We start from the raw sequence: 20,218 nt of genomic DNA, 5'->3' as shown, positions 1-20,218 counted from the left end.
TAAATATTAGCAAAACCACAGAAGATGAAATGATATGATTAACATGGTTGTGATAATTTGTTAACTCGTCTTCAAACATTTAATGTATTTTCTCTATTATTTTGTATTTGAACATAAAAAAACAGTTTAAAGAAATCTTGACACTGACTGGGATCAAAGGGCTTGCAGCTGAAATGACAACACAAATACTTTGCAGGAAGTGGGCAGAGTTCAGACCAAAGGAACAGCAAAGCAAAGTGATTGGAGAACAAGACAGGAGAAATGATATTTATTGACAGGTCATTATGGGACACAGAGTACCCTGGGGATACGTGGAAGCCTCCTCAAATCAGAAAGAAATTTCCAAAGCAAGTTTTCCAAAGAAAAATGGACACCAAGGGCAAAGTAAGAGAAAAAGCTGATATTTTAGTTTGTGATTTTTTTTTTATCTGTGTACATTTATTAAAAGTTTTTTTTGAGAACTATACCAATATGAAATTGATCAAAAGAATAAACAGTTACCCCAATACTAGGAAATTGCTACAAGGAAAAATTTGTGGATCTATCAGATGTTTACTACAGAGTATTCAATCAAGTATTATTTTACTTGCTGGGAAAAGGAGACTAAAGAAACTATGTTACAGCCATAAACTAGAATATGTATTTATTGGAAATAATGTTGGCAAATATAAAAATACTCATATAATTAAGTAGGAAAAGTCAATTAAAAGTAAAACTTTTTCATAGTTTATGATCCCATTTGGGATACTTATAAAGAATTAGATTAAAAAGCATGAGCGATAAAATTAGAGACTAATTTTGTTTTTCCTTACTTTGATTTTGAAACTTCTTGTAATTGATATATATATTTCATCTGTAATGAAATAATGATATCTTAAAATATTCCAAAATTTAATGCAACTATTGAAAAACATATATTCACGTGGTAAAAGACTTTGGGAAAATCATACCAAAAGTAAGAATATCATTAGGATGGAGAATTAGCTTTGCTTCTTTTAAATTTTTTTCAATGTTAACTCTGCTTGATACAATTTGAAAATAGAAAAAAATTTTGATGTATGAGTTATAGAGTCTTGAAATGTTTCATTTCTTCTCATGCATTTTTACGCAAATTTTTACAAACATAAAAACTACTTAATACATATTGTTCTGAAAATGCATGTAATCATAAAAAACTCACACCTTAGACTTTAATAAGGCATTTGGGGATCTTATTCAAATTCAAATTTGATTTACTGGATTTGGAAACAGCTGTCAGCCCTAAAAAGTACCCAAGTGACATAACTGCTAGTATGAAGCCTATACTTTGAGTAGTTAGGTAATAAATCTTTGTCAGAACTGTAAGATTTGAGGCAACTCAAAACTGATTACAAATGGTTGAGTCAACAAACACCACTGGATCATTAATAAAGCTCTTTGAACTCTATAAGCATATCTACCTTTTCACAGAAAAAGAAATCAGGTCACTACATTTAGAATAAATTTAAATACACCTGTTCACCTCAAGAAACAAAAGTCAGAAAAACTATCATGTAAAACTTAACATTTTTTTTTTAAACAAAACTATTTCATGAAATTATATCAACAGGACATTTAAGTTTTTCTTAAATTATTCTCCCTTTCTGTTTTTCTCCCACTTCACCTCTCTTTCAGGTTATTAAATGCAAAGCAGCTGTTGCCTGGGAAGCCGGAAAACCCCTTTGCATTGAAGAGATTGAGGTAGCTCCCCCCAAGGCTCATGAAGTTCGAGTTAAGGTGAGGAGGGACTGTCTCCAGTCTTGAGCAGACAGAATCCTAAGTATAGAATTGGTTTCTGTTGATTCAATCCCTGTGAGAATGACTGGAAGGTCTTGGAGTTTCCATTATGCGGGAGTTATACTTTTAGGTTCAGGTAAGAATAGACATTCCCTAAGGAGTGATAAATCAATTGTTTTAGTAATGTTTGCTAGCCAACTTAAAATCTAATTAAACTAGCTTAACATAAATCACAAACTCTAAGAATAAGACAAAGCAATTCCCTTTGGATTAAGATGCTAGCTTTTCTTTTTGTCCTCCAATTGCAATATACTAGAAAACGTTAATTTTTAAAAATATGGAATTAGGTCCAAAATAAGGACTGGGAACCCCTGGGAGACACAAGTGTCCTGGGTGCGAGGGGAAGGGACTGGCTTGAGCATACTGAGTTTCAACGACATCTCTGTATTTCCCAGCACTGCTCAAACTTAACTTTTCTCAGGTCCACAATATTAAGGGTTTCGTTTATACATGAAAGTGGATGGGACATTCTTATGAACAACGTTTTGAAGAAAAGTAATAGAGATATATTGGTAATTGATTTAAATAACTTCCATTTTATATCTCTGTTTTACCTACAATACATCTTCATTTCACAGTCTAAACAATTGTTAAATAAACCCTGGAAACTCCTATTCCTCCTTCTTCTTTACTCCAATAGCTTTGATTCTTTTTCTCTCCCGGAGACAGCAATTGTCAATTCTGCTTTTGAGATTTTCTGACAACAATGGAGGGTAAAAAAAAAAAGGTACATTGCAAGAGAAAAATGAATCTAAGTATATTTTTAGTTATTCTTTTTTTCAAAATGTAACTTCTATTAAGTTCAAGAAGTATGAGAATACTTCAAGATGACACTGAACCCAAAGTTACATATTAAGATCTAACATAATGGCAGAAACATGATCAAGTATGTGATTACATTGTAGATAATTGCTGCTAGTGTGTGCCATTCTGACACCTATGGGATCAACCCTGCACTGAAAGAGGCCCATCTCCCAGTTATCATTGGCCATGAGTGTGCAGGAATTGTCGAAAGTGTTGGGCCAGGAGTGACCAACTTCAAACCAGGTATTTCAGTTTTTTATCTCAATTAAATAAGTATGTCAGGTTATTTTGGTGATAATTTCTGTCCTAGGCTCACCTGATGTACTTGATCTCTATTTACATAGTAGATACATCTTTTCAGAAGCAAACCTGACACGCACAATCTATCACAGTCTAACAATGGGACAGAAATGTTGAAATTAAGATTATAAAACCCCCTAAACATGATCATTTTATTTATATGTAAAATGCTAAGGAATTGCCTGATGAAGCAAAGGTTGCCATAAATTTACACTTTCACAGGATACATACATACAATATTTTATAACAGATTTATCTACATGAAACATAAAACTTTATTGTTATATAAAGAATAAGAACTTTATTTAGATTAAGTAAAAAGCATTTTATAAATTCTAATGTATTATGAAATAGTATGATTCACAATGGAAATAGTGCCCAAACAATACACACCAGTGGCTGAAATTATTTATGTCATATTTTAAAACAGACCAATCAATACTAGAATACGAGAACTGTAATCCTCATTTTATTGGCAGAATTAATTTTTATCACTCTCCTACTTTAAAGAAAATGCTCCAGATACTAATAGATCTGCTTCCATACAAAATCATGAAAGCAAACTACTAGAAGTTGTGTAGTCATGAAGCATTCTAACAACCTAAGTCTTTAGTCACAGCTTTGCTGTTTACTGGCTGTGTGCTCTTTGTCAGTTATGCCACTTTCTCATGACTCCCTTCAGTCCCTATTTCCTAGAGTATTATCCAGAGAATAATGTAAGATATTGGTGCCTGGCACATAGTAATGTTGAATTAACAGTAAATGTGAATTCTCACACCAGATATTAGTTTTCAAAGGACATAGCCATTAAATAATTAGAGTTGAGTTTAATAAATAGATAAATATATAATATGAAAGTGAAACTAAATGGTGAATGTAAACGTTTGCTCCATTTCTAGCCTGGTAGTTCTAACCTCTCCTCTTATCTAAGGATATTCTATTCAATACTGGATGATCAGAAATAAATAGTTACAACATAAAGTTCCAAAGACAACAATGTCTTAGATAGAACTCGGCATCTAACTGACATTAATACAGAGCACAGTGATACATGGCAATATGTATAGTATTGGGAGGAATCTGATATCTTGTAGGGTAATTTGACAATGTAGCTACCTAGAATGTTGCTTTAAATATAAAATATATGCCATAAAGAATGGTACTTGCCTCTGATTCATCTGCTAGAAAAAAAATGAGTAACATGTTAGGTTCCATGTAACATATGGCTTTTCTCTCTAGGTGACAAAGTCATTCCCCTTTATTTACCTCGTTGTAGAAAATGCAAGTTCTGCCAGAGTTCACTCACAAATTTTTGTACAAAATTCAGGTAAGCACTATGCACTAAGCATATATTGGTATATATGCTTTGGACAGCAAGTTGATAACATCTAAATGGAGTTGAAGAGGTGCTAATATCCCAACTACTAATTGTATTCTAAATGTGTACTAGAGATTGTTGCAAATGTACAAAAAGAGACACATGCTACAGTATTCATGGCAACACTGTTAAGAACAACTAACACTTCAAAATAGCAAGAATGCCTATAAATAAGAGAATGGATTAATAAATTGCTATGTGGTAACATAATGAAATACTATAAACATAAACAAGTAAAAATCACTGAACTTGAACTACATATATCAATACAGAAAAATTCACACAAAAACATTAAGAAGAAAGTAGCTGAAGGACATTTTCACTGAGGCATCAAAAAGTATGATAAATTACTGATGGTTACACAAATATGTAGTATAAATATATCACTGAACCATCAGCAGCTACTTTGACCAGGATAAAAGTAGGCAACAAAGCACAGTCATTTACTTCAAGGCATCACAGGTATAAATGTTACAGCCAGGCTTTTCACCCAGAGAGTATAGTGGTAAAATCTAAATCTTAATCACCTGGTTTTGATTTGCAAAGACTAAGAAAAAATAAAATTCTTACTAATGATATTTGAAACTAATTATTATAAAAGCTAAACCTGCAATATTCACATCTATTACTGTGCCTCACTTTCCTCAACTATAAAATGGGGATAATAATAATGTTTGCTTCCTAAAGTTGTTGCTGATATTCAACAAATTAATGTGACACTCTTTTGCAAAACTAATTAAATGATGGATTCAGACCAAGACTATAACTTCTTTATAATATCACACAAAGGGGGATAATCAGATATTATATCCCTCCAGAAGAAACTACCAACCTAAATTGAGAAATATAATCAAAATAAGAAGGACTCTCTATAAAGAATGATATTTATTTGGGAATAACAGAACATTACCATAGAAACACCAGCATACTTCAGTGAAACTATTCATGCCACAGTTAACAAAAAAAAAAATTCAAGGAGGCTGTGCAGAGAGATTTTTCAAATGCAAAAATGAGGTAGATTCTGAAAGAATAATTTCTGACCACAAAGATTAATAACCAGCATGACCTAACATTGGACAGATATCCTTGAAGAGGTACTTTTTGCTTTTTGTATATGGTCATGGTTACCTTTGTGTTATGTAGCTCAGGAAGTCTTTTTCTGATAGCTATTATCAGGCAATAATGAACACGAACTCATTGTTCATAACCTCCCAACTGTATCAGTTAGGTTTGACAATTGACTTCCTGTAGTTGTGACCCAGTACATGTTATAAACTATACCACAGTAAGATGGTGGTCCATCCCTGACAGTCAGCTTCATATGAAATGTGACTCCATTTTGATCCTGACAAGCTTCACATTCCTTTCACAAAATATACACAATTATATTCAAAATATGTGACCCAAGATATAAAGCCTGAATCAGAACAAAAAGTCAAAATTGATAAATTAGGAGAAAATGCAGATACACAAACCATGTTAAATCAGATTATATAAACATAATAGCAAAATCCACAACAAGAAAAACTTCTACAGGACAGATAAATCAGTTTCTTCAAAAACTAAATAGTAAGTTGAAAAATGGGTAGAGTAGAAAAGGAAGTATACAGTTAAAATTGGATCAACCAGGGACCTGGTGCATAGCTCCGTGGCTAAAGCCTCACCTTGCAAGTGCTGGGATCCCATAAGAGTGCTGGTTCATGTCCCAGCTGCTCCATTTCCCATCCAGCTCCCAACCTTTGGCCTGGAAAAGCAGTAGAGGATGACCTAAAGCCTTAGGATCCTGCACATTTCTGGGAGATCCAGAGAAAAGCTCCTGGCTCCTGGCTTCAGATCAGCTCAGCTCTGGCCATTGCAGATATTTGTGGAGTGAACCAATGGACAGAAGATCTTTCTGTTTCTTTCTCTCCATAAATCTGACCTGCCTTTCTAATAAAAATAAATAAATAATTTTAAAGATACATTCTTTGTAGACCCCCCCCCAAAGAATCTTAGGGCTACATACTAAAGTATTTACAGCATGAATTGTGATGTTTGGAGTTTGCTTCAAAACAGACCAATAAGAGTAAGGAAATTTGTACTGTGTAGGGGTAAACAGATGAAACTAGATGGGCAAAGAGTTGGTAGTTACAGAACCTGATAGGTAGGTACACAGGGGTTCATTACACTAACATTTCTATCTTTATATATGAATTTCTCCTCAAGTTTTAAAGGTTAGCACAAACAAAATCCTTAAAAGGATTTGTGCGTACAAGAAGCATTCAATACATTTGTTGTTATTATCTTGAAACTATTGCTAACAGAACAGATATTAATGTGACAAGTTTCAAGCTATCTCCTCAATTTTCTTCACATTACAAAGTTATAATGTATAATGTATAAATGTATACTGCCTAACATATTTTGTAGGTAGATGATCAGTGTTCCACATACTTTCCCCATCTTCAACTATCCCTTTTTAATTTTCTAGTGAACTGAAAACCCCTATCATTGAACAAGAACTAATGGATGACAAAACCAGCAGGTTTACCTGCAAAGGAAAATCTATTTACCATTTCCTAGGAGTCAGTGCCTTCTCTCAGTACACTGTGATAAAAGATATTAATCTTGTCAAAATAGATGATGATGCAAATTTACAGAGGGTTTTTCTGATTGGATGTGGCTTTTCCACTGGCTACGGTGCTGCAATCAACGATTCCAAGGTAAATAGTTAAACATGGGTTAGTGTAACACAGAAGTTACAAGAAGGAGCCAGAGTCCATTATCCTCACTCAACCTGTGTTATTTGTTTTGTTCTGTTTTGTTTTTTTGAAATTTAGGTAAGTTATTTAACCTCTCTGGAATAATACCTAGGACAGATACTGATATAGATGAGGAAACCATATACTACATGTATAGAATGTCTGATCCAGCACATAGCTCATGGCCGGCACACAGTGCATGTTATAAACTATATAAGGGATAGATTGTAGTCCATCACTGGATGCACACAAGTATGGAGATATGTCTTCCACATAATAAGCTCATTTTCCTTAGATACATACCCAGAAGTGGAACTGTATGTCTTTCTTTTTAATCTAGTCTAAGTTTTCTTAAATTCCCAGGATTTGTTCTGTTCACTGTTAACAAAGAGATCCACCAAGAAAAAAATATATATCAACTGTTACTCAGAGAGAAAACATAAATCTGTTAGGAATACATTAAAGGAAATTAATTATAAGCAGTTCTACCCATGAAGCAAGAGTTGTAACAGAGCTTATCTTACTTCTGCAAAGAAAAGTGAGGCAATAACATCCAGCATCACCAGAGCTTTAGCCTGCTGGCTTAATTTGCTGTCAACTAAACCACAGCTCACAGAGTTACTTGAAACCATGAACACACTCTGTACCAGTTTTGATAAACAGAGGAGTACCCACTCCAGGTTCCCTAGTTGCAAACTGTGCAGGATTGCTTTATAATGACCCTTCCTCCAGGTACTGTAAGCAAACACACTTAACACACAATGGTCAGTTGAATTATCCAAGTAGCTTAGAGGATTTCGCCTAGTGTTCTGAGCTTGTATGAGTATCCAATTACTCATAACACTGCTGCAAAGAAAAAACTACAATCTACTGCTAAAGAGACACATGAGTTACATTTTAACTCAGCCCTACAGAAATATATTTGAAAATATACTAAATATGTGCAACAATATTATAATAAATAGGCCATGGTATATGGAGAGCAGTGTTCTTAATAGCTGTAAAATATATTTTTTTTATTTCCCCTGAGTAGTAAATGCCAGCATATGCATACCTACTATATATGTATTAAACTATTCTATCTGTTCCTTGGTAATTTTGCTTGTAACTAAATATTTATTAACACTTCTCTTGGACAGGTTCTTTACTTCCTTTTATTATGCTTTCACTTAGAAAGCTTTCCATATTCATTGGAAACATTAATTAATGCATGTTTCATACAATAATTTAACGTATTTTCTATGCACAGAAAATACTCTGTGTATTTTCTGCCTCTTTACAGCCTCTATAGAATATCATTCCAGTTATACTACCTTGTAAATTGTCTCTATTTACTTTACTGTAACAAGCATTTACTAAAAACTTCACATACAGATTTTTTAATAACAATGCAGTACATATAAAGTCTGCTGTAAAAACTACTGATGCAATCAATCAATTGATTAGAGAAAACACAGAAAAGGGCAAAAAATGTGGGTACTAATTTTTGATGAAATAATCAAAACAACTTTCATGAACAGAATGCTCTTTCAGTCAAAGCTAAAAACATAGGTTATATTTTAGTTAAAGAAAAAATACAAAGTTCAACCTCAGGGCTTGGGTGGAGGGAGCTCCCGGCAGCATGGCAGCTGCTAGGGATACCTGAGCAAGGTTGGACTCAATGCTTGGGGGCCTGGCCCCAGCCACCACTGCTAAGCAGTGAATTGAGTCCAGAGCTTGCCTAGGCCTGAGAGTTTTCTCCCTTCAAAGTAAGTACACTGTAAAGAGATCTCTTGGGAGGTAGGCTGGTCCCTGGCTACGCCTACCACTGTCATCTTGGGCTTGCAGGCAGCCACAACACCAATTGGTGCCAGGCTTTACTCAATGGCCACCCAGAAACAAGCTCTAGGGTTTTGGGGTTATGGAATTACTGCCTAGGGACATTCATTGTTAAGGCTATGAAGGTGCATGTAGGTGAGGAATGAATCTTGTGGGAGTCCCATTGACAGGGCCACTATATTTGCAGGTAAGTGAGGGGACTGAGACCAGCTGGTTTGGAGAGGAGAGACTGAAAGATCCATACAGGTCAGACTGATACACCAGCCACATGGGAGTCCTGAGTAGGGCTTGTTAGCATGGAACATTTTTAATCACCACACACCAGCCCATGCAAAAGCTAAGGTTAGGGACATGTCTAGCAGGGCTAGATCCCAGTACCCAACTGAATGTCGGAACAGGGAACGAGTCACATTAGGCAGTACCATGACACTAACCAGCATGTGAGAGAACCTGGTCCAAGGGTAGATTCTGTGGGGCATATGTAGACCCAACTCTGGAAATATAATTCCCACTGGTTAGCTCAAGAGTTGGAATGGGCATGGACTGAGCTAAATATGACCATGGAACCTGCAATCATTCATGGGTACACAGACTGAGCATAGCCTCGGCAGATCCTGGTTGCAACACCCACATGTGCATCCTAAAACAGAGTGTGGGGTGGGCCAGGTCATAATATTCACTAGCTCACACAATGCCAAGATGGAGGGGCATGCTATGCAGGCAAGGGCCTAACACCCGTTGGCATGCATGAGATCTAGGTCTGGGAGTGGCCGAGCCAGGGAACTTGGGAAACTCCTCTGATGGGCCATAGCTCCCGCTAGTGAGCACATGGTCTAATCCTGGGGATTGGGTAAACAGGGCAAGGTAGCTCCAATGGATGGCAAATGTGTGGGATGGTTTTGGAAGGGAGTAGACTGGGCAGGGCCAAGCAACCTTAGCTCTTGGGCAACTGCAGAAAACAAGTTGGAGTGCAGGTCATGCTAGACTAGGCTGTCACACCTACCAGTTTGCATAAGCCAGGGATGGATGCTGAGTGAGCAAGGCTAGGTTCCAGAACCAGCCAGTGAGAGTTGGAACTGGGGGATGGCTGGGTCAGGCCAGGCTACAGCATCCAAAAGCAAAGGTCATTATAGGTGAGAGACTATGCCAAGCTGAGTCAGAGCAACCACTTGCACACATAAGATCTGTGGCTGGGAGCAGGCCTGGTTGGGGAAGTTAAGGGGATGACCTGGCTGGGTGGTGGTTCCCACTAGTTAGCACTTGGGCCAGAGTGGGAGCTGCATTCTGGTCTGGATGTGATTGCAGTGTCCCTCAGAACAACTGTGCACTAGGTCTGAGGTATGCCAGACTGGGCTAGACTCCAGCACCCACCGGTGCTCGTGAGAAACAGGGTGGGTATGGGATGGGCTAGGCTGGGTCTCTACCTCTGCTGAGCCATGTGTGAGCTGTGTCTGGGTGTGGACCAGGCTGGACTAGGATGTAGCACCCAGCAGAAAAAACTGGAATGGGTGAGGGTTGGTCAGGAAAGGCCACTGTTCCTGCTAGGACAGAAGGTGGACTAAGTATCGTTGGCCAATGGATTCACCATTTTGCATGAGATCTGGTGTTGGGAAATATTCTGATGGAGGAGCTTGGGTAGCTCCTTTGTCGGAACACAATCCCTGCAGATAAGCATAAGAACCACAATAGGGAGCAGCCCAGACTAGGCCAAGAAACGGCAGCTACCAGCATACATTTGGGTTAGGTCAGGGGCAAACCAAGCTGGGTCAGTTTATATCACCCGCTGGCAAATCTCAGCACCAGAATGGAGTGTGGTTTAGACAGTGTCAGGCTGCAACACAAGGTGCTTCACATGAGGACCAAGTCTGGGGGGTGGCTTGGCTGGGCTAGGCTGTAGCCTCGAGTGTGAGCTAGAATTGGGGATGGGATGGGCCCGGTGAGGCTGCAGCACCCACTGACAAATGCTGAGGTGAGGCGGGTCATGCCAGACTGGGCTGCAACACTCAACCAGTGGGGGAGGGGAGAGGACAAGCACAGTAGGGGGCTGCATGGGGCTCCCCTGATGGACCACCACCCACTGGTGAGCATGAGAACTGGGATAGGGACTGATCCAGCCAGGTGGGGCTACAGCACCTGTTGGCCTCAGGTGAGCTGGATTGGGGAAAGCCAGACTGGGTCAACTGTTCCTACTGGTGCATGCATAAGTTAGAGTGAGTGTGGGTTGGTTGGGCTTTGCCAAGCATCAGCTGGCAGATGATGGCATGGAGGGCAAGTTCTGTCAAGTTAAACTGCAGAATCACCTGTAGAGTGCAATATCTGGGAGTGGGAATGGTCGCAGTATGGAAACAGTGGGCACCTTCCCATTGAGTTGCCACTCCTACTGGTGAGCATATGAGAACCAGGATTGGGGCAGGCATGACTAGACAGAGAGTGGCACATGCCATCATGTATGTGGGGCTAGACAGTGGGGCTGGTCAGGTCGAACTAAGCTTCAATGCCCCTGACAAGTTTGAGAGCTGAAGGAGATGTGAGACAGACTGGACCAGTCTGCTATACATACTGGCAGGCACGGGAACCAAGACAGGGGGCAAGCTTGGTAGAGTTTATTGCGTGTCACTCTGACTAGGTTGCAACTCCCAAAGGATTGCATGAGGGCCAAGTGTGAGGTTTGCAGGATTCGGCTGAACTACAAAACCCATTGATTTTTTTTAAAAGATTTATTTTTATTATTATTTTTTTTTATTGGAAAGGCGGATGTACAGAGAGGAGAGACAGAGGAAGATCTTCTGTCCGATGATTCACTCCCCAAGTGAGCACAACGGGCCGATACTATGCCGATCCGAAGCCAGGAGCCTCTTCCGGGTCTCCCACGCGGGTGCAGGGTCCCAAAGCTTTGGGCCGTCCTTGACTGCCTTCCCAGGCCACAGGCAGGGAGCTGGAAGGGAAGCGGGGCTGCCGGGATTAGAACCGGCGCCCATATGGGAACCTGGGCGTGCAAGGCGAGGACCTTTAACCACTTGTGCCACCGCGCCGGGCCCCAAAACCCATTGATTTTTGTAGAAGACAGGGCTAGAGACAGAAATTATCCAGAAATTGCAACCACTAGTATGTGCATAAGCTGACTGGGGTGATGGACTGTGCCAGACCCTGTATTGGCAAGTACACACAAAATCGAGTCTGGGGTCACCTCAGAAGAAGTTTCTTTGGGGATCTCTCCAACTGAACTGCTGGACTCAGAACCCAACCATAGAGTAAACCACAGGTTCCATGGTCTGATCATGGAGTGCATGTGTCAAAGCTAAGCCCCTTCAATGGCTCAGACAGAGCAGTGAACAGCATATCCAGGTGCACATAGAGCATATGGCAGTCCATCTGAACCAGCAAAGGACAGCAAAGGATGGAGGACAGAACAAATTGATCAATTGCCCCAGCCACATGTTGACAGTGAAACTCTGGGCAAATGGAGACTCTTAAGATGGGATATGTCAACCAGTGGATTCTGGAGAGATTTCATCGTGATTGGAGTGGCAAGATTGGTAGTAATTCAGAATTGTTGAACTATTGAAACCTCTTGAGCTGGACCCTTTGCGCATGTCCCATGTCAGTGACCTTGGGATGATATCAGATGGCTGCCTTCTATCGCAAGGTGCAGAGGTTTTCGGGAGGTTAGGTGTAGTTTCTCTCCTTATTTTCCTCCTTCCCCCGCCCCCAAGATACAGGAAGGGAAAAAACAGAATGTGAAAATGGTGGTTTCACTCACCTTCCCGTAGCCCTTAACCCTTATCACTCTAATCAATCACCATAAAAATAAATATAGTTTGAAAAAATAAAGCCATTGTGGCCACTGGGAGCATTAAAAAAAAAAAACACCACGTTGAGGGAACAGCATGAGGATAGGAAAATGCAACAAGTTATTGTGATTGCTGTACTGGCACTGTCACAAAGATGAAATGGAAGGTAAACAGAAGTCAGGTCCTGAAAGTCCTGCAAAGACTGAAATACCATGCAAAGAAATTTGGATGTACTGCTTCTAAATGAGTTAATGATTTTGTAGTATCAAATGAGTCAGTTCACACTAAAAGAAATACTGGCGGTCAAGAACAATTGAAAAGGCAATATAACCACCAACATTCTATTAGTAACATATATTCCAACTTACTTGCATTTTTAGAAATTGTGCTGGTAATAACAAAGGAAAAACTAAAATATTTTACTCAGTTTTATTCTTTATGAGCCGATAACTGCTTACCTTTAAACAATACTGTCAGCTTAGATAATAATACAGTTTTTTGCAATGGCAGATTTCCTACACTTGTGATATCATTTTTCATTCATTTCTCTACCTCACACTCTCTTCAGTTAAAAAGAGAAAGAGAAATAAAGGGAGAGAGACCAGCTGCTTTAATAGTTACTTTATAATTTTCCTGCCTACAGGTCACCCCTGGGTCTACCTGTGCTGTCTTTGGCTTAGGAGCTGTAGGTCTTTCTGCTATAATAGGTTGTAAAACAGCAGGAGCTTCCAGAATCATAGCCATTGATATCAACAGTGACAAATTTACAAAAGCCAAAGCCCTGGGAGCCACTGACTGCCTCAATCCTAAAGAACTGAGTAAGCCTGTCCAGGATGTCATTGTTGAAATGACCAATGGAGGTGTGGATTTTGCTATTGACTGTGCAGGTGGATCAGAAGTCATGGTATGTGTATCTTTCTCTTGGATCTTAGTTTTAATTTGTTCAATGATCATGCATTAATACCTGAGGGTTAAATCATGATCATTAAACTAGCTATAATCATTCCTTATTACAAATGCCAATACTATCTTTGTGAATTCACTCTTCACTTGCATTAAGATAAATGACCCTTTAGATGTTGGGTTTTCTTTTCAGATGCCTTGAAGCAGCTCAATATTGTTACATTGGAAATAATATACTTCTAATTTTAACATGGTATCCCAATTTCTAATTTTGAAATGATAGTTTGGGGGTTTCTTTTAATTATTGAAAAAAATGTTCATTTAGCTACTAAGTTAAATAAAACAGCAAGTATATTGTTGATGTGGCAGTATTCTCTAGCAAACAGTATGAAGAGGTTAATTAACTGTAATACATAAGAAAATAGGTAAAAATAGTTTTTCTGCTTAAGTACATATTAAGCATATCATATATTGACATTTGTTAATTTATAATAGTCCATGTAATATTATATAAGAGATTATAATTAAACACTAATATGTGTATCTATACTATTTATATTTAATAATAATACATTTATATAAGTATACAAATTACATTTATAAAATAAACTAAAATCTTTGTTAACATATTAAATATGATTTTATAGTGCATACTAACGTGTTAAAGAATATTTCAAGTCACCACTTATTACATATAACAATATACATTCAAATTCCGATTATCTGTCTACATAGATTTCATCTATTTATTATATTAACTCAGGAAAAAAATGTGTTCGGTTTACTTTTAGAGTTTTTTATAATGAACCTTCAAAAGATTTTGAAGCTCTATGTAATGATTCTACAGCCTCATTAGCTTGAATCTCATTATCTGATACGTTAATTGTATAAATTCTTTCTAAAGCATTTTACATGGTGATACTGGGATCTGTGATCTACTTCTCTACATACTCAGGTGATTCTTGTATTTTATCTTCCAGAAAGCAACTGTGGAATGCACAACGGTAGGCTGGGGATCCTGTACTTTTGCTGGAGCCGGTTTAACTGACAAAGGATTGACTATTTCTCCAGTGGAACTAATAATAGGCCGTACCTTAAGAGGATCAAGTTTGGGTGGTGGGTTTTTTTTTTAAAGATTTATTTTTATTGGACAGTCAGATATACAGAGAGCAAGATCTTCTGTGTGATGATTCACTCCCGAAGCAGCCACAATGGCTGGAGTCGTGCTGATCCAAACCCAGGAGCCAGGAGCCTCTTCCGGGTCTCCCACATGGGTACAGTGTCCACAGGGGCCATCCTCAACTACCTTCCCAGGTTACAAGCAGGGAGCTGGATCAGAAGTGGGGTGGCTGGGATTAGAACCGGCACCCATATGGGATCCTGGTGCATTCGAGGCGAGGACTTTAGCCGCTAGGCTACCGCGCCAGGCCTGGTGGTGGGTTTTTATTCTTCATAGTTTTTAGTTTATTTTATAATAGTACTGAAGTTCTAACATGAAGATTATTGGCAAGAAAAGAAAATAATTTTTTTAAATATTAATAATCTAGAATATATCTAAAGATTATACAATACTAATTACCTATAAAAAAACTGAGTTCATACAGAAATGTAACAATATCTTACAAATTGAAACAATTTTCAGTGAAAGAAACCCACATAAAAGTACAAAAGGTAAATTTTGGGATAATTGCTACAGTTAGTTATGTAAAACAGAGAATAAATCCTATTTTTATTTAAAAAATAGACTATAAATATAACATTAAAGGAGGAGGGAGGGAGATTAACTACTTGAATCAATTAAAATCTGGTCAATTTCATATCAACAAACATTGATGTAATCATTCTTTATGCTATGAGACATGTCTTTAATTTTCTGCCACTTTGGCCAAATTATAGGTTGGAATATAGACACCATCTCAAAGCTGGTTTCTGACTACAAAAAAGGGAAATTTGATCTGGATGCATTGGTGACCCACACCCTGCCATTAGAAAAAATTAATGAGGCATTGGACCTGCTGAAGCAAGGGAAAAGGTAAATTAGCAAAAAGATGATTGAGAGGTTTAGAACACCTTCATGTTACCTCTTTTTTCTATTTAATGTTAAGCACTAAGCAGTTTGTCTTTCCTGACTTTCCACATCAGAGCAATTAGAAGCATTTAAAAAAATTCAACAGTCACTACTGGGAAGAAAGGACACCTTGCATACTACTACATACTGCTAAAATTACTATATGCTGTTGAAACTACTATATAGAATGATGGTATAAATTGACACAGATCTTCACTTTCACAAACAGTTGCTAAAACAACTGGATCTGTTCCCTAGAGAGGCTTCTATGGTATAATGACAGATCCCTATAGAACAGCATTGTGTATCTATAATCATAACACTCGGCAATCTGATAAAGCATATCCACTCAGTCATTTCTTAAGCAGAGCCACATGAAATTATGGAGATGACCAGTGAGGGACAGATACCATAGATATGAAAAATGCCTCATTTTCTCATTTACTTGCTTTATCATAGGCTCCTATAAGATATCCTTCTGATCCATATTTTTAGCCATTGTACTCACCTGCCGTGTATCCTAGGAACTCAAAAATGTCCTAAGTGGAAGGTTGATAAGGGCTGGGGAAATGGATTCAATTCGGATCAATTATTTTAGTCACAATGATTGAGCACAGCTTTGATCAACAGAAGCAAAGGTCAAAAGCAGCAGTAGCAATGTGATATAGAGGAGGCACTGGCAAAGAAAAAGGTAAGAAGAACCTAAAGTGAAAATGCCATTGTACCACATATTCAAAATTCAAAATAAAAATATATTTAAAAAAAATAAGGAAAATGACAGTAGTTCGAAGCAGAGAATAAACGTCACAAAAAAGAAGAAAACAGGTCCATGACCAGAGGACACAGGCTAATTTCCAATGAAGAAACCCAAGAAATTATTCCCACTGATATCAACTCCTCAATTTGCAAATATGTGAGTCACACATATAAAAAGAAGTTCAACAATAAGCAAATTAAAGTACAACATTATTTTTAGGCTACACTATGTAAACTTAATGCAGAAGCCCTGCAGTATCTTCTTCAATTTCAATATCTGCAGGCAGAATATTCTTTGGAGTGAAGCTCTGGACCACAAATTCTGGTGCTCATAGCTCCTCCAACCACAACACTTTTCCTCTGAAGGCCTCAGTCATGAAATAGAACCACAGGAATGAATGACAAGTTGCAGCCAAATGGAAAATGCTATAATGCCTTATCAATCAGTTGGTAAATCTCCTACAGTCTCCCCTGGTAAGCAGCTGGAAGGACAGACGCTTAGGGGTAGATACCTCCTCATCAGGGTTTCCTACTTGCCCTGTGAACCATGAGAAGACTGCCTGGCTACCAGAACAGATGGAAAGGAGGCAACAGGGAAAACAGAGAATGATACTTCCAGATGTATTCACCATGTGGAGACAGGAAGCCCAAGAGAGGATAACACCTCCTAGCATGCCAGCTGCATTGAAGCAAGGAATTGCCTCAAGGGAAGGAGATGGGACACAATGAAGGAATATCCTGAACAGTATAAGGACTCATGCCCATGGTGAGGCGTGGACACAAATAGGTATACCTCCACAGTGGTGTATGCTTCCAGAACCTGCGTGTAGAACCATTTAATTTTGGCAGTTTGCTGTCTGGATTCCACAGCTCCAGTAAGCATATATCTGAGGTAAACAGTTCTGCCCTTGAGGCTTAACCCACCTTTTGCTCCCACATGTTGGAATTAACCAGGAAGGAGAATGTTTAGCTTCTCAGAAAGGAGCACCCCAACTCAACAAGCACCTCTTCTTTGGTGCCCAACTATCCCTTGGCAATAAAGGACCAAAAAGGAGTGACTCTTCCAAGACTAGAATCTCACTTGGTATGTTTTATTTCTGTGTAGTACCATGCAGCAACAAAGACCTTGTCCAGGTTGAATGAGAGTGGTCTCCAAATTAACTCTCATATATGCCATGAGTGGAAGATTATAAGAGAATTTAGAACTAACCAAGTGGATGTCTATAAAGAAAGGCTACCCAAAAACTGAACTAAAAAAAGCTAAGATTATTTGTAAATTTAGGTTTATCATGAAAATTATACTTAATATAGTTCAATTGTTTTTTCACAGCATCCGAACCCTCCTGACCTACTGAAGATGTCTGGAGCAATCTGAATACCATGTGACTGAATAAGAATCTGCCGGATTGAGACCTAAAATAATTAACAAAGGATATTTACAGTAATGTCTCAACATGAAACAGCTATAAACATATAGCATTTGTCACCATAAAATATGCTAATGATTTCTAAGTTAAATGACTATACTAAATGAAATTCCAACTAGTGGAATTGAATCGTATTTAAGAATTGTTTAAAATTAACTCTGGTGGTCTGGGAGGGGAGGGGGGAATCCCAGTGCCTGTAAAACTGTGTCACATAATGCAATGTAATCAATAAAAAAAAATTTTAAAAAAAGAAGAAATGAGTTAAAAAAAATTAACTCTGGGGAGATGTGAATAGAGAATAAAGGAATAATAAAACCAGACTGATCATATTCTATAATGTTGTAGATTGGGTAATGAATACATGTGATTTCAATATACTATTCTCCCACTGTTGCTTATGTGAAAACTTTCCATAATAAAATAGTATTTTACATATTACACATATTTATACACTATTATATAATGTCTATTGCCCATAAGCTATTTTTTTGAAATAAGCCACTTAAAATATTTATTGTGGGCCCAGCATGGTAGCCTATTGGCTCAAACATTGCCTTGCAATCGCCAGGATTCCATAAGGGCTCTGGTTTACATCCCAGCTATTTCAGAGCCCTTACAGTTCCCTATGTGTGACATGAGAAAGCAGTAGAGGATGACCCAAAGCCTTGGGACCCTGCAACCACGTGGAAGGCCCAGAATAAGATCCTGGCTCCTGGCTTTAGATTGACTTAGCTCCAGCCATTGTGGCCACTTGAGTGAAACAGCCAAGGAAGATCTTTCTCTATGTCTCCCCTTCTCTCTGTAAATATAGCTCTGTAAATGGACCACAGAACTCACCTAACAGAAACCGACCTAACACAGGAGCTGGACCTTGGAGGAGCCCAGGCAGGGCCATGCTGCAGCACCATGCAAAGGGGGCTATGCAAAGGCTGGGACTAAGAGCAGACCATGTCAAGCAGAACCACTATACTCCCCAGCAAGGGTGAGATTTGGGGCTGAGAGCAGGTATGGCAGAGTAACTTGGGGAACAACACTACTAGGCCACAGCTCCCACTGGGAACGCAAAAGCCTTGGCTTGGGGCAGACCAGGCAAGGCAAGGCTAAAACACTCATCACCATTTGTGTGAGCTGGATCTGGGGACAGGCCAGGCTGGACCAAGCCTCAACAACTACTGGCACATAAGATCCATGACAGGGTGTAGGCTATACCTGGATGGGCTAGACTAAGCTACAACACCTACCAGCAAGAGCTGAGACTACAGTTGGGCCATGCCAAACCGGGTTAAAGCAACCACCAACATACAAAAGATCCAGGACTATGATCAGGACAGACCAGGCTGGGCTGTAGCACCCATGGCATATATTTAAGCTAGGTGTGAAGGCAGGTCTGAAAGGATTAGTCCACAGCACACACAGTCATGAAGAAGAGCTAGGATGGGTGCAGGCCAAGCCAAGTTGGTGTGTAACACTCACCACTTCACATGAGGACTGGGGCCGGGACAGGCTGGGCTATCCTACCTCATCCACCAACAAGAACTGGGACTGATACAGGACAGGCCGGGATAGGTTATAGTACCTACTGGGAAATTCCTAGACTAAAGGCAAGCCATCTCAGACTGGCCCACAACACCTGCTGGCACGTGCAAGACTCAGGGCTGGGATCAGGCCTGGTAGGGGAACTTCAGAGGCTTCTTTGCTGGACTGCTACTTCCACTGCTGAGCATAAAAGCTGAGATTGGGGACAGGCTACACTGGACTAGGCTGTCACACTGACTAATATGCACAAGAGCCAAGATACATGCAAGCCAGTGGGCTAGGCCACACCACCAGCTGGCAGGAGCCAGGATTGGAAGTTGCAAGTCAGGCTGCAAGTCATGTCAGGCTGGAATGAAGTACCCCCTGCCAGGTGCAAGATCCAGGACTAGAAACATGCCTAGCAGAGGAACTGTGGGCACTCCTACTGGGCTGTACTTACCAATGGTGAGCATAAGAAGCAGGCTTGAAGTGGGCCAAACTAGACAAGGTAGCAGCATCTGTCAGCATACATTAGGGTCAGGCCTAAGGTAGGGCTTGTCTCAGGCTAAGCTAAGCTACAGCATCCACAAGTATACACCAGAGTCAGATAGGATACTGGTTGGGCTGGGTTAGGCTGCAGCAGAGGCTGGTATGTTCAAAAACATACCAGGCAGTGGGTTAATAGGAGTTGCCTCACTATGCCATGACACTTGCTGGTATGTGTGAAGACAAGGCCTGTGCTAGGCAGGCTAGGCCCCTGTCAGTTCACATGAGATATCGGGCTGGGGCAGAACTGACCATGTCACTGCATCCATAAGTTTATGCATTGGCTGGTGCAGGACTGAACTTGACCTTGCACTGACTGGCACATACGAGCCAAGTCTGAGGTCTCCCCAGGCAAG

General features: G+C 39.3%; 1 protein-coding gene across 1 annotated transcript; it reads left to right on the top strand.

Moving 5' to 3' along the window:
• Positions 1 to 260: 260 nt before the first annotated feature.
• On the top strand, positions 261 to 17,955 carry LOC121147055 (alcohol dehydrogenase class-2 isozyme 2). The gene is made up of 9 exons (XM_040966750.1): positions 261 to 384; positions 1,654 to 1,755; positions 2,721 to 2,862; positions 4,159 to 4,246; positions 6,768 to 6,999; positions 13,291 to 13,551; positions 14,531 to 14,666; positions 15,447 to 15,582; positions 17,705 to 17,955. The coding sequence occupies exons 1-9, from the start codon at positions 262 to 264 to the stop codon at positions 17,727 to 17,729; spliced, it is 1,245 nt and encodes a 414-aa protein (XP_040822684.1). The 5' UTR covers position 261; the 3' UTR covers positions 17,730 to 17,955.
• The last annotated feature ends 2,263 nt before the right edge of the window (positions 17,956 to 20,218 follow it).

Source organism: Ochotona curzoniae, unplaced genomic scaffold (assembly GCF_017591425.1).
Source record: "Ochotona curzoniae isolate NIBS_2020 unplaced genomic scaffold, NIBS_Ocur_1.0 scaffold_4506, whole genome shotgun sequence".
Lineage (NCBI taxonomy): Eukaryota > Metazoa > Chordata > Mammalia > Lagomorpha > Ochotonidae > Ochotona > Ochotona curzoniae.
Note: the sequence above shows the minus strand (reverse complement) of the source record. Positions and strands in the feature narration are given on the sequence as shown.